Genomic DNA, 14,470 nt, shown 5'->3' on the forward strand with positions numbered 1-14,470 from the left:
AATGGTAACGTGCGAAATGTTTTCAGGTTTTGAAAATGAAAATGTTTTTATTTACAATATTACTTTTTGCACATTAACCCTTTAACAGATTAACAAGTTTTCTATCTTTTGTCATTTTCAGAAAAGAACAAGCTAATACATTTTTTATAACTTTCAATTTTTGACAAACCAGACAATTTGAGCACTTTCATTCTAGAGCAAGTGTATTTACTACTTATATATGGCACTAATTTCACTTTGTACCTGGCATCATTTTTGCTGTTACCAGTATCCTGATTTTCAAGAGTTTTGGGCCAAATAAAAAGTTATTTCTGGCTAGGTATAAAGTTGTTCTACTGGATACTGACTATTTGAGGCCATACATTGTTCATTTGTGCATTTATATGCAACCACATTCTTATTTAAGAATGTGGAGGCTTGACCTGCAGCCTGATAGATTGTTTTATTATAGTGCAGGCTATACAGTAATAATGTATGTGCGTTATGTGCAAACTCAGCTGTGAAGGCTTACCATTGGCCATAATGTGCTGAAACTATTCACCTTTCTTTGAAGCAATTCCAATTCAGAATTTTCTGCAACTAATTGGGAATTATTTTTTCTACTACTGTAGTTTTGCATATACCATTTTTCATTATAAAGTTCCATTTCTATCAATTATATAGTAGGGGCCATCATTTAGAGGACTTTTACCAGTAAATAAAATTGCAAAACTTGAAGTAACCCGTTTTAATCCACAGGGGTATATTTAAGAGTTCATTTGAATTATACAAAATAAAACCAAAAATACATTCACAAGATGTTTACATTTAATATACCAAGTAAAAATAAATTCCATAAAATTAAACATTACAGAAATATTTTATCCATGCAGGGGTTAAGGAAAATAATCTATACTGTATATAAATCTTCCCTCAACCTGCATTGGGCCCTATCAGAATCAACACTTCACTTTTTGTGTACTACTTAATATGAAGATACTCTGTCAAGTTGATTGCATCTTATCAACCAACAGTCTGTCAACATCAGGACCAACACTGAACACTAAGTTCAACTTCTGCTTTCTCCTTATATGACAATAAAATGTGTGAACAGAAAGCCTTCAAATTATCAACCCTATCATGAGATAGTATATTCAGAGTTACAAAGTTGCAAAATTCATTTTGGCTCTATATGCCCAAACTACCACAAAAGACTGGAGAAGAAGAGTGGCTAAAAGATGAGTGTACTGTACTGTGATTATATCCCTTATATTTCATAAGATTTCTCAAGTTAATACAGTGAAATGAATAAATTCCAATCTGGTATTAAAAAATATGCTATAAAAGTTTATGGTAGAGTCCAGATTTCAAAAAGTTTGACATTTCACTCCTTAGTTATTAGCAATTTGTCATCTTTTATACATAAAATGGAACAATGGCATATCTAATCACTGATTAAAAACTATCTCAAGACCATGCCAGAATAAAAAAAAAAATACTACTGTAATAACACCAAACTTAAAAAACATTTGTCCTGCCTCTATTCAACTGACAGTGAGATGTATGCACACAAACATGTCAAGCCACCACTTACCTGTTAGAGCAACAAAGAGACGGAAGTATGTCGTTCGTTCCTTCAAAGATCCTGAAAATGCGGAGATCTCTCATAACTCTTTCAAGTCCAGTTTCCTTCATGAAGCCCATGCCACCCATGATCTGAATAGCCTCATCAGTTACTGTCCAAGCTGCCTCAGATGCAAAAACCTGCAACATCATCGTTCTTCTTTATTCAAAAGTCTGTTAAAATCATTTAATAATAAATTCAAAAGCATACCACTCACAAACAACTAGGCAATTAAGACTATAACTTAAAATCTGTATAGTGTGTAAAAAGTCATGTGTTAGTGCAAGCAAAAGAATTTTTAATAAGCAATTTTCCTTCATATCTTCTTTTATTCTGTCTTTTGGGTTTTGTCAATATCTGGAATAGTTAGAAGTATCAGTATATGCTGCTTGAGTTTTGAGTCCAGCAGGTTATCTTGCAAAAGCAGATTTTCTTCATGAATTTTGTCAACTGGGGAAGTTAAATTTAAAATTTGAGCTACCACTTAAAGCCAACTTTAGTCCAAATCTTGGATTTCGTAATTGGCAACCTTTTACATCTGTTCTCAAAATATAAAGATCTACTGACTTCTTTAAGTGCTTATTGAGAGAAAACTCGATTTTTTTGTGCCTTTCAGGGAAGTCACTTTCACAAATCTGTCTGAATAATCTCACCCCCAAAAAATAAACGTTAAATCTCACCACTCTGGTAACTGGTTTATTTTTTCAAATGGATCTGCAAAGGTTAAATCATCATAGACACCAAACTGGAATTTCCTGTTACCAGACAGCCACACTGGAAAGGGACAAAGCTAGGAGCATATTTTGTAAGTTGGGTATACGATACAAAATGTGACAAATGCAATTTGGCATATGTTGGGGAGACCAGAAGAAATCTCGAAAAATGCATCAGAGCAGATCCACAGTTATCCCTTGGGCTGAAAGAAAACCAAACAGACAGTCTTGATTCACACCCAGTATTATTGACCCCTACTGGGCAACAGATGTCACCTCATGAATTCTAGATGTTTCAGAAATGCCACTGTTGTTGTCATCAGACATGACTCACAATTTAGCTTTTTATCTGCTAAGTGAAGGTTCTCTGGCCTAGACAGATGCCTTCAATCCTTGACAGCTTATGCAGCAATTTTTCTCCTGTGACCACATACCACATTTCCTACTGACTAGAAGTTCAGAGGGTTAACTCCCCACCCTCTTGTAAATACATCTCTAAATAGAACCTCTGGAGCAAGGGAGAGTTGAGCTACTTGCATCTCCTGGTTCTAATCTTTCTGCCTCCAAAGTGATCCACTGGAATGGTTCCTTCACTGATCTTGCCTTCAGTCTATCAAACTGTCCTCACTATAAAAATAACTATCTTCTCAAAATCTCTGAGCCAGATGGGCAAAAGCATTCTTTAACAGTGTCATGGAGAAGTTCTGAACCACAACCCTGGCATGGATCTCTGCCTGAATCACCCTTTACACCTGTTCTTTCTTGAGAAAGAAACCATCTTCTCCTTAGTTTTGGCAATGGTTTATCTCACCTCAAAAGTAAAGTGTAATGGTTTCTTGACAGCTAAGCACTGCCACTGTTTCTAAACAGTCTCCTGCATACATGAAAACATATATTATTTGAACTGCTCTGCATCAGAGTGGAGGCAGCCGCTAAAGTAGGCACTGTAGCAGCAGGAGTGGCAGTGAGAGACCTGCCTGATTGAACTAATCCCTTGCAGGAAGAACAGGTGAGATCTAGTGAGCATTCCTGGTAACCATTTCCTACAAATGAAACAAATCAACTAAATCCATGTTAACACAAGCATTTTCAGCATTGTATAACTTACATTTTAAAGCAAGACATCTACACTTTGAAAGCTTTGTAAGAGACAAGATTAAATTTCCAATTATCACATAACAAATACAGGCAAACAATCCAAAATTAATGCTCAAATTCAGGGCATGAACTAAATTACATAAGAAAAGATGGTGAACCAGCAAAGCTTTCTTAAGTTCCACAGAAAAATCCACGAAAATGTGAAGCCACGAATCCTGAGCCGCAAATAGACGGGGATCGACTGTTTTCAGTTTGCTAGGTGTTTTACCTTGGCTACAATTAATGTTGAATAGTTTACCTAGTGCAGTTGTGGAGCCTTCTGATCTACAAATGTGTTTAAATAAGGAGCAAAATCATTCCTGTTTTCTGCTGATGTCTCCTGAATTCTTGTGTACTGTACTGGCTTTATTTTCTATTCCCCCTGTTTATTTATTATCACCTTTTCCTATAACTTGTCTCTCTACCAGCTGATTTCCCCATAAGTCCTCTTGGGTTGATTCTGTACATACAGTTTTTCAGCTCAAGATTTAAAGAAAGAAAGTAAGGGAAAAATGCAGTGAGAAGTAAAGGAAGAACTAAATAACCTATACTGTAAATCCAGAACTTAAATTCATACAAGAATGAGAATAAACTATTCAAAAAAGAAAGCAAAATAGCTATCTTGATGACCAAACACTCCCAAACATAAAAAAAACAACAAAAATCACCAAGAAACCCTCCCTCAACACAAAAGAAACTGGTGCAGCTGACCTTCTCTCAGTGCAGTCATTATTTAATGTGAAGTGCAAAAGATATTAATATGTGAATGAATATGATAAAGTAAAATGGATAAGGAAAGATGAGGAAGGAGAATGGCATGAAAAGACAATTTCTCAATATTTGCAAAAGTAAAGGGAACGACAAATGAACATCAAAGCAGACAAATGAAATTAAACAATGTGTCAGCCAGAAAGTGATAGAGCTACATTTGAGGGGACAGTACCCATCTGCTGCCAATCTTTTGGAGGGCTATCATCTGAAACATTCTGTGGCAAACAAAATGCACAATATAAGTAGTGGGTTTTCTGTAAAACAAAGATAAAATATTGTAAATGGGTTTATTATTAATGCCTCTAAACACCTAATGTGAGGTAAGGATTGCTAAAGATACTGCTGAAGAATTAACACTCTGGTTTGGAGAGACTGTCAAAAATGCAAGATAGTTCTGCGAAAAGAAATATTTGCTACTGGACAAACACAGTCTTCTTCTTCTTCTTTTAACGTGCTTTATTCCCATTTTTGTGTGGGGTAAGCACGATGCCTTCTTTTGAAGGACTTTTGATTTGGCTTTGGGGTAGACCGAAGTCTCGATCGGCTGCCCTGCCTGACATCGCTTAGACCCCGTAGCGTATGTTACATGTATCATACCAGACCCAACGCCCTTTCTCCCAGCAGCGAGAGGTTGTTGCGCGGGTAGGTCGAGAGTTCGAGACGTGTGAGATATTTGTTATGTTTTTAGATGATGTTGTAGTGGCTTTGTTTTGTGTGTGTATTTAGTCTGTTACACCCATTTGCTTTTTAAGCAAACCTATCCGTATTGTACAGTAATATTTAACAGGACCAAATCTCCCTGAGAAAACTCGGTTAAGAGCAAATATGCCTTTTATTATTTTTTACATTATATGATTCCTAATTATTTACAAGAAAAGGCTAAAAACTACACCTTTAAAGTGAACAAATTTTCAGAATACTACTTGTCATTTACAACCTCATCTTTGCAATTTAATTCTTTCAAATAACATCCATGGTAAACTTGTTCCTTGTACCGTACAGTTTGAAATCAACTTAATTGGTTAAATACAAATTTACCTTTGTTTTGGTCTGTGCATAATTTTTAACTTTAAAGTGTGCTCACCTTGCTAATTGCAGCTTCCAAGTGATAATCCTTAGATCCTGAATCCATATTCGACGAGATCATGAATGCCATAGATTCTGTGACATAATGATACATAGCCATTCGAGCCAACTTTTCCTGAGAACATACAGAAAGGCATTTGCATGATCATAAGAAATACCATGGAGTTTAAAAAGCAATTTAAAACTTCACAAAAAATACAGCAATACCCCACATAAATAACATGAGCTAGGACAAGCACTAAAATTACACGCCTCTCATAAATTCATCTTCTTTGATTTTGCAATGAACTGTGACTTGCAAATTTACTGTGCTCATGAGATAAGACCATATCATATACATACTTTTATTAGTACAAGTACTTCACTGAACAGAGCTCCCCAACTTTATCCCGGGGATAGGTTCCAGAACCCACTGCAAAAATGCAAAATCTGCGGAAATGCAAAATCCCCTCTGAAAATACTTTAGTGCTTGTAACTGCCAAATACCCTGTACCCCTTAAACTAAAATGCTTATAACTGCCTTTTTAATATTTCACTGCCAAATTTAATAGTTCAAACAAAAATATCCCTTAAATTATCATACTAAAACAATTTAATATTTCAAACAAAAATACACCCCAAAACATCCAAAGTTATCTTAGATTACCTCCATGCAACTGTTAATCTTAAGTATATACACTCTCCTAAAATGCTTATAACAATGGCATACTAATTTTCAAATAATATTAATTAATGTAAATACAGCAGAATATCTATAAAATGTTTAATATGAATTAAATCTTTAATACAAATTAAATAGGTTTGTCTTACAGAAAGTTTGACCACTAATCAAGGTAAGCACACCCGTTTTCTCTCATAGTACTGAAGTTTCCCCATTTTCCTTTTACACTGGTAAAAACAATTACTGTCACTAGTGCATAAATATTTTTAATATGCATATGTCTCTCTCTCTCTCTCTCTCTCTCTCTCTCTCTCTCTCTCTCTCTCTCTCTCTCTCTCTCTCTCTCTCTCTCTCTCTCTCTCTCTCACACTGAGGTAAGAGTGTGATTTTTTTATGCATGTATGCTTATTTGTTTTGTACAGTATAGTTTTATAGATTAACATGATGTTACTTTGTCATTCATTTTTTCATATTTTCCATGCAATAATTATACAACTTTTTGCATTTCATTAAAAGCAGACTGGCAAATAAAATTAAAATAATTAGCGAATCATCATACATAAACCTGTTGAGCCCATTCAGGGGTAGGGAGCCCCACAATGAGCTTAACAGATTTTACCTGTTAAGCTCATTCTGGGGCTCCCCACCCCGGAATGAGCTTAACAAGTTTACTTACGATGACTCGCTAATTATTTTTATCTTATTTTCCAGTTTGCTCATGTTTATATAAAGCTATACCGTATAAAACAAATAAACATACATGCATAAAAAAATCAATCTCTCTCTTATCTCAGTGAGAGAGAGCGACATTTGTGGTCAAACATTCTGTACGACAGATTTATTTAATTTGTATTAAAAATTTTATAGATATTTTACTGTGTTTACACTGATACTAATATTTGAAAATTAGTATATAATTTTTTATCATATGTATGTATAGCTTAGTTTTACCAGACCACTGAGCTGATTAACAGCTTCCTAGGGCTGGCCCGAAGGATTACACTTATTTTTAGCAACGGGACCTACAAATTTAGAAATGAATTTCTATCACCAGAAATAAATTCCTCTAACTCTTCATCAGCCGGCAGCGGGAATCGAACTAAAAATATATTTAGTCATGAAAATAAAATGAAAATACAGTAATTAACGAATATTGCTCTATGAAAAGATTCACGAATTGGTGAAAGTTCCCACATAAAATTGAAAGATATGTTCCACAAAAATCCACGACAAAGTGAAGCATGTTAAAGTGGGGGTCCAATGTAATGTGACATTTTTATAATAAAATGGAGTTTTATATATACTTACCTAGTAATTACTTAGCTAAGAGTTTCCACTTGCACGACAGCTTAAATTTTGAAATTCACAGTAGTGATACCTTTTGACTAGCCCCACCCACTTTCGGGGTAAGAGAGGAACAACTCAGCAAAGATCTTCAATTTGTTTATGTTAAATGTTGATGCGAGGGGAGCAGAGTGGGCTCCATCCGTAATTACTGGGTAAGTATATATATATAACACACGATTATAAAAATCGTCATTTTTATGTAAGTAACTTACCCAATAATTACTCGGCTAAATCCACGTTGGTAGGTGGTGGGGATTCAAAAAAATTAAAAAGTTAATGAATTTGAGAACATAGAACAGGCTCGCATTGATACAATGCTTGTTGTTTCCTTACCTGGTGAGAGAGCTGCAGCAGGTGGATACTGCCTCTGGTCAGTGCTCATCTCAACCTTGTAGTGGCGTGGCAGTATAGCCGGGATCGCCTCTACTCAAGTGGGAACTTGGCAGCGGAGGAGTAATCCAAATGCTGACTCAGTAGGAGCCTTGTGGTGAGGAAGTTTTCCGAAGACCAACAAAGCAACAATATTTGCCCCTGCCCAGGGTGCAGTACCACAAATAAGAATAACCAGACAATGCTGTCACCTACACCACATTAAAAACAATATAACCACCACCCAACACTAAAAAAACTTGTGGGCACTCCAGGTACACAGTAGGACTTGACACCCTAGGCTCCTGTAGGACTTGACACCCTATGTCAAGGCGAAGAGATAGGATGGAAGGAACGCTTCATATGCTTCCTCACACAAGACTTCACCAGTCACGGACAAAGGTCCTAAAGTACTACAATTCTTGTAGACTGTTCTACGTCCCGCAAATAATGCATCGTGAACACTGATTTGCACTTCCAGTATGTAGCTTGTAAAATCACAGAGAGGGAGAGATTGTGATTAAAAGCTGCCGAGGTAGCAAAAGCCCTAACACTGTGAGCTCTAACCTTCAGTACAAGTAAGACGTCGTCTCCAATCTGGGCGTGCGCCTCCAAAATGAGCTCTCTTAAAAAGAGTGAAAGGATATACCTTGAAAGGGGTCTACATGGGTTTTTTGCCGAGCACAAAAGATTACTTGACGGTCCTCTAATCTTCTCAGTCCTTTGGAGACTCTTTGCTCTTACAGGGCAAAGAGTCCTCTCCTCTTCCTCTGTGCCAAGCAAATCCACCAAACTCTTTATGGCAAACGAATGAGGCCAGGGTTGAGATGGATTTTTGTTTTTTGCTAATAAACCCAAGGTAAAAGAACAAGCTGCGTCCCCCTGGGAGAATACAAGTCTTTTATCCAAAGCATGTAGCTCACTCACTCTCTTTGGTGCGGCTAGAGCCACGAGAAGAATGGTATTCCTGGAAAGATCTCTCAGCATGGAGGAGCGAAGGGGTTCAAAGCATGGACTTGAGAGCCATTTAAGGGCAATGTCCAGGTTCCAGGAAAATGTCTCTTCCTTCCTAATCTTGGAGGTATTACATGATTTAATGAGGTCAGACAGATCTTGATTCGAAATGTCCAAACCTCTGTGCTGAAAGACAGAGTTAAGCATCGACTTGTATCCTCTAATGGTCAAAGAAAACAGACCTCTAGAAGTTCTCAAGTATAGAAGGAAATCCACTATCTGCTCTATAGTTGTTTTAGAAGATGAAACATTATGTCTTCTACACTAGTCTAAAAATTGTCCACTTTGCCTGGTAGACTATGCTGGAAGATTTGCATCTACATTTAGCAATAGCTTCCGTCGTGCCTCTTGAAAACCCTTTCAAGCAAACGAGTTTGATGACAGTCAAAATTTTCTCAGGACCAGAGCGGATGTATCTAGGTGAAACCTCCTGAAATGGGGTTGTCTGAGCAGACTTGGAATCGAAGGAAGGAGCCTTGGAAAGTCCACAAGAAGATCGAGAAGTTCTGGTAACCATTCTTTCCAAGACCAAAACGGTGCCATTAGTGTCATTCTGACATTCTGGTATGCCTGAAATTTGTTCAAGACTTCCCTTATTATCCCAAACAGCGGGAAGGTGCAGAGGTCCAGATTGGACCAACCCTGAATCATGGCATCTGTTGCCCCTGCTAGAGGACCCAGAAAAGGGGAGCAGAACAAAGGAAGACGATGGTTCCCCCCAGTTTCCTTAGGTTGACACAAACCCGATGGACCAGGGTCCACTCTGTAGGGAGGATCTGACTGCGACAGCTCAGTTCGTCTGCCACCACACTGGACTTCCCCTGAATGAAGCATGTTTTTAATCTGGTATTATTCTGATCTGCCCAGAGAAGCAGAGCCTTCACTGTCTTGAGAGAGAGAACGAGTGAGTCCCCCCTTGAAGTCTGATGTACACTAATGCTGTGGTGATGTCCGCATGGACCATTACCATCTTGTTGTGGACTTCATTCGAGAAATGCTGCTTCTGGCGCTGGGTGCTCTGACACTGGAAACTCAGACACCAGACTTTCAGTGGATGGTGTAACAGGCCCAACAAATTACTAGAAGTTGGTGCTGAATGGTCTCCAATGAAGCATAGGAGTGGACGAAACCAACATAGAAAAGCAAAGAGGTAGTGTCTGTAGTCGCGAGTGTGGTGTTGGATAATTGACAGCTGGCTTGAAACGGACAGGAGGATGACTGGACATAGGACACAGGTGGACACGCAAACGTGAGCTTGGACACTGGGCACTCGGACACAGACACTGGATGCTCGGATAGTAGTTGCTCAACCACTGTGCACTCGGACACCGAACCTCGGAGGCTACTGCGCACTCAGACACTAGGATACATACGGACACTCAGAACTTGGGCTCTCAGAAGTTGGGAGCTTGGAATTCAGGCGTTCGGAACCTGGGAGCTCAGAACTCGGGAGCTCGGAACTCGGGAGCTCAGAACTCGGGAGCTCAGAACTCGGGAGCTCAGAACTTGGGAACTCAGAACCTGGGAGCTCGGAACTTGGGAGCCCGGAACTTGGGAACTCGGAATTTGGGTGCTCAGAAGTTAGGAGCTCGGAATTTGGGTGCTAGGAAGAGGAAGCTCGGAACTAGGTAGCTTGGAACTTGGGCACTCTCTGACTCTGTCTAGGTTCGGAGAGTGATGACAACAACCACCAATGTACCAAAACTGGGAAATAAAAACTTTACAGTGGCTGAGATAAATCTGAAAAAAAAATCTGAAAAAACACCATTGGTGTCACTAATTTACACTGTGATCCATAACTAAACACACTGGGATCCCTAAAGTGTCAGTGGAACCTCTTGTCCACACTAGGATCCTTATCTTGTTCACATTAGGATCAGTAAACTGAAAAAATGTCATCGGCGCCACTACAGCCAAGGGAAACACATCTTTATGGATGCCTTTCCAATGGCAGTCTGTTGAGACCTGCGGACAACAGGCTCGACTGAGGGTAACTATCCAGGGCAAAACCCTTTCGGAATCACATGGACCGACAGTATGCCTCCTCCCAGGTTTAGGGGAGGCTGACAGGGACTGGGTTTATGAGATCCGAGAAGGCTGGAAAGTTACCTCCTCCACTACACATCCAACAAGACGCCTTTCCAGAGGCTGTCTGCCGATACCTGGAAACGCAACTGGCTCGACTGAGGGGGCAACAACCCATGTGGAACCTCCCAACCTCCCTTGGCTTCCAGTTTGCTTCCTCCCAGGAGCAGGGGAATTTGACAAGGACCTTCTGTCTAGGAGCATTGGGGGACGAGTAGTCGCCTCCTCCACTGCACTACACTTCACTATAACAAATTTACATCCGTTAACCAAGACACAAGACTGGCAAAGGTATGGAAAGGGAAGCAAGGGGGCCAGGTGTGAGAGCATGTGGTAAAACGGCTAGTAGGAGAGAATCCACGCCAGGCCGCTGGTGCTGGCGCCGGCGCCGAGCGCTTGGGAGAGGGTGCTGGAGGCGAAGCTGGCACCCGAGATCAGTGCCAGCAAGATTCGTAGCGTGAGCTGGTTCTCGGCTATCGAGAACATCAAATCGTAGCTGCCACCAAAACCCCCCAATTTTCTCCTTACTACTTTCTGCAAAGTTCTGCAAGGAAGGTGTGACAGTTATGTCAAAAATTTATTTGCTGGAGGCTTTCAGGAAGCATAGGTCTGATAAATAAACCATAATTGCAAATGTTACAGGCTTAATGAAATGGCAAAATACCCAAGAACTACTTTCAAGGCAATTATCAGCGGCTTGCGCGAAGTATATGGCCGATAAACAAATCATAAATTGCCAAAATTATGGCCCAATGAAATACAGTATTGCAATGTCGTAACCATCTGAAAGTTACTTTAAAACAAAGACATTATCGGCGTCTCATCAGTAGCCTATGGTTGGTAAACAGTTCATGTATTGCAAAAGCTAATGCCTAATGAAAAGGTGTAAAATACGCTGAGTACTTTATAATGGAATGCCATAACTTCCGAGAATTACTTTTAAGGCAAAACTATTATCTACGGCTTGCTAGTATATGAAGCCGTAAAACAATTCATAAATTGCAAAGGTTATGGCCTACTGAAAAGCCTAACGCACACCAATTATTTTGTAATAGTATGTCTAGAGCAATTACTTTATAATGGAGTGTCGTAACACTCAAGAATTACTTTTTAAAAACAAAACTATTATCGGCAGCTCACTAGTAGTTTATAGCTGGAAAACAATTTATAAATTGCCAAAGTTATGGCCTAATGAAAATACATAACATACAATTTACTTTTGTAATGGAATGTGGTAACTTCCAAGAATTACTTTTAATGCGAAACTATTATTGGCACCACCAGAAGCTTAACCGGTAAACAAATCATCAATGCAAATGGCATTGTTTACCAGCGGCTCGATGATGACTGAATCAAAGTAAAACAAAATAAGAAAAAACTCATCCTGAAAGATTTCAGCTCGAAGGCTAATACGCATTCTGATGGTTGATTTAAAGAATCCTCAATCGGAATCCAATAAAATAACTAAAATAACTAGAAAATAATGGAAAAAACTACCGCCAGACCAGGTGTTGCCACCACGGACGGCAGGAAATGAATGAGAATTGTTTGCAAGGTTATTCCAATATTCCATTAGTGGGACGGGCTGATCACCTACACAAACTATATTTAAGCGCTACCTGCGAAATTTGAATCTAAGTTGCCGTTAAAGTGGAAACTATGGCTATGTAATTACTTGGTAAGTTACTTATATAAAATTAATTAGTTCAATTCACATGAATGACTACAATTCACGCAAGATACAAAAAGTTGGCAAACATTTTGTCAGCGAGGTCAATTTTGATTCTTTTGTATTTGTATTCTATCATTGCTTTACTTTTTTCCCACAATCTTGCTAGGTTAGTATCCCTTCATCTGAATCAGGACCGCAACCTGCCTTCTGAGGAGCTGACTGCCATTACCTTACTTCTCTGGATCCAAACACTCCAAAGTCCTTTTCTGCATCTAACCTAGTTCCATGCTTGTACATTCAGACCTCTCCAGTCTTCTCCGGTCACCTTGAATTACTCCTAGTGTTCCTAAGATGGTAGGTAGCAATTCCACTTCAGCTTGCCATAGTTTTATTTTTTTCCATACCTAGATCTTGGTACTTTCCTAACTTTTCTTGCCTTTGTCCTTGGCATTTTTACTATGGTATGGCTAAATCTATCACAGAGATACTTTTTTTTGTTTCTTTATTTACTGGGATTAAGCCTGGTCTTTGAGCCTGCAACAGAGTCAGTCCTTCCATCATACCCCAAAGTACCAGGAGTTTTTGTTTTCAAGCACTTTTTTTTTTTTTTACCATTTGTCTGTACCTGTTTCCCCATCTTCATAGAGCTTCTGTGTAATGCTACGCAATTATTTCATGACTTCTCCTGTATTCATTCTGAGCTAATGTTAGATATTCATTTATGATGTGGTTGATGGTCTCCATATTCAGTTCAAACTTGCAGCACACATGTGATGTCAATTTTTGGCAATCTATATTGGCATAACTAAATCAGGACTTCAATGATCTAGACCTATTTTCACTATTTCTTAATTGCGTCATCTTGGAGAGAAGCATCATCCCAACTTCAGGAAACCTGAAACCCCTTTACAACAGTATTTGTTCGAGTCAATTACTGGCCATTGGGGGTTCTCTCTTCTAGTTGGGAATCATTTACTGTAAAGCAGTTTGGTTTCCTTACTATGTTTTCAGTGGTATTCACTATTTAACCATCAGTTTCACCATATTAGTGTTTCCTACTAAAGTAAAAGGAATTGTTTCTACTTTTCTCTTGAAGTCAGCATGTTTACAAAGTAATAAGTTTTTGGTCTGGCAGATTGATACTTGAGTCTTTCTTTCATAAATGCAGAGTTAATATGCCTAGGCCAACAGTTTACTCTCCTATAAAGATTAATACACACGACATATTAATAATCTATCACATTCTAAGTTTCCTGCAGTTGAACACACCTCATAAGGATCAAAATCAACAGGTGACATGAAATTACAATATGCACATTCTCTTATCCCAAGAAATTCTTTGTGTTGAGAAACGAAGACGTCAGTACCTCCTGCCCAGTAAGTCATATTATTATTCTTATCAATCCCAAATTATAACATGTTTAGACCTCTGACCAAAAGAAAGCTAATAAATGTTTGTATGATATGAGTAGTTTACCAAGACCACAAAGTAAAATAACTCTCATATGACTGACCCTGTCATGAACTGTGATACTATTGACTTAAATTAGTCCAATCCAGCCACAATTCAGTTACAAACAAATTCTCTGTACTCTCACAAGGCTGACCTAAAAGACTCACTCTTTAAATGAGAGGTGAAATAACAGAATAAATAACAATGCCCTCCTAACCTGGATTGTTCCAAAACTGTCAATTCTACGTCCAAATTGAGTTCGAGAGGTTGCAAAGTCTAAAGCCTTCTTTATTGAGTAGCGCATAGTTCCTGAGAGTGCAGCTGCCATACCAAACCTTCCATTGTTCAGGACTTCCATAGCAACCTAAAAAGAAAATGTATAGACTGCAGTTAAAAATACATTATGAAGACCTACCAAAAATCAATACCAAGAATTTAACATTGCGGCAAAGCATTCACCTCCTTTGTTTAGTACTCACTGAGCCAGCCACTGACACTTCAAAAGAACTAAAAATGCCCAGGAAAGGAATTAACTACAAACCTACAGCACAACTCCTTT

General features: G+C 38.6%; 1 protein-coding gene across 1 annotated transcript in view; it reads right to left on the minus strand.

Moving 5' to 3' along the window:
* The window catches only part of LOC136837371 (very long-chain specific acyl-CoA dehydrogenase, mitochondrial-like), a 50,004-nt gene that overhangs the window by 8,833 nt on the left and 26,701 nt on the right, over positions 1–14,470 (minus strand). Inside the window, 4 exon segments of the mRNA XM_067102134.1 lie at positions 1,574–1,595; positions 1,597–1,743; positions 5,309–5,425; positions 14,129–14,275. Of these exon segments, the coding sequence (XP_066958235.1) occupies positions 1,574–1,595; positions 1,597–1,743; positions 5,309–5,425; positions 14,129–14,275 (433 nt within the window).

This window comes from Macrobrachium rosenbergii, chromosome 59, assembly GCF_040412425.1.
Source record: "Macrobrachium rosenbergii isolate ZJJX-2024 chromosome 59, ASM4041242v1, whole genome shotgun sequence".
Lineage (NCBI taxonomy): Eukaryota > Metazoa > Arthropoda > Malacostraca > Decapoda > Palaemonidae > Macrobrachium > Macrobrachium rosenbergii.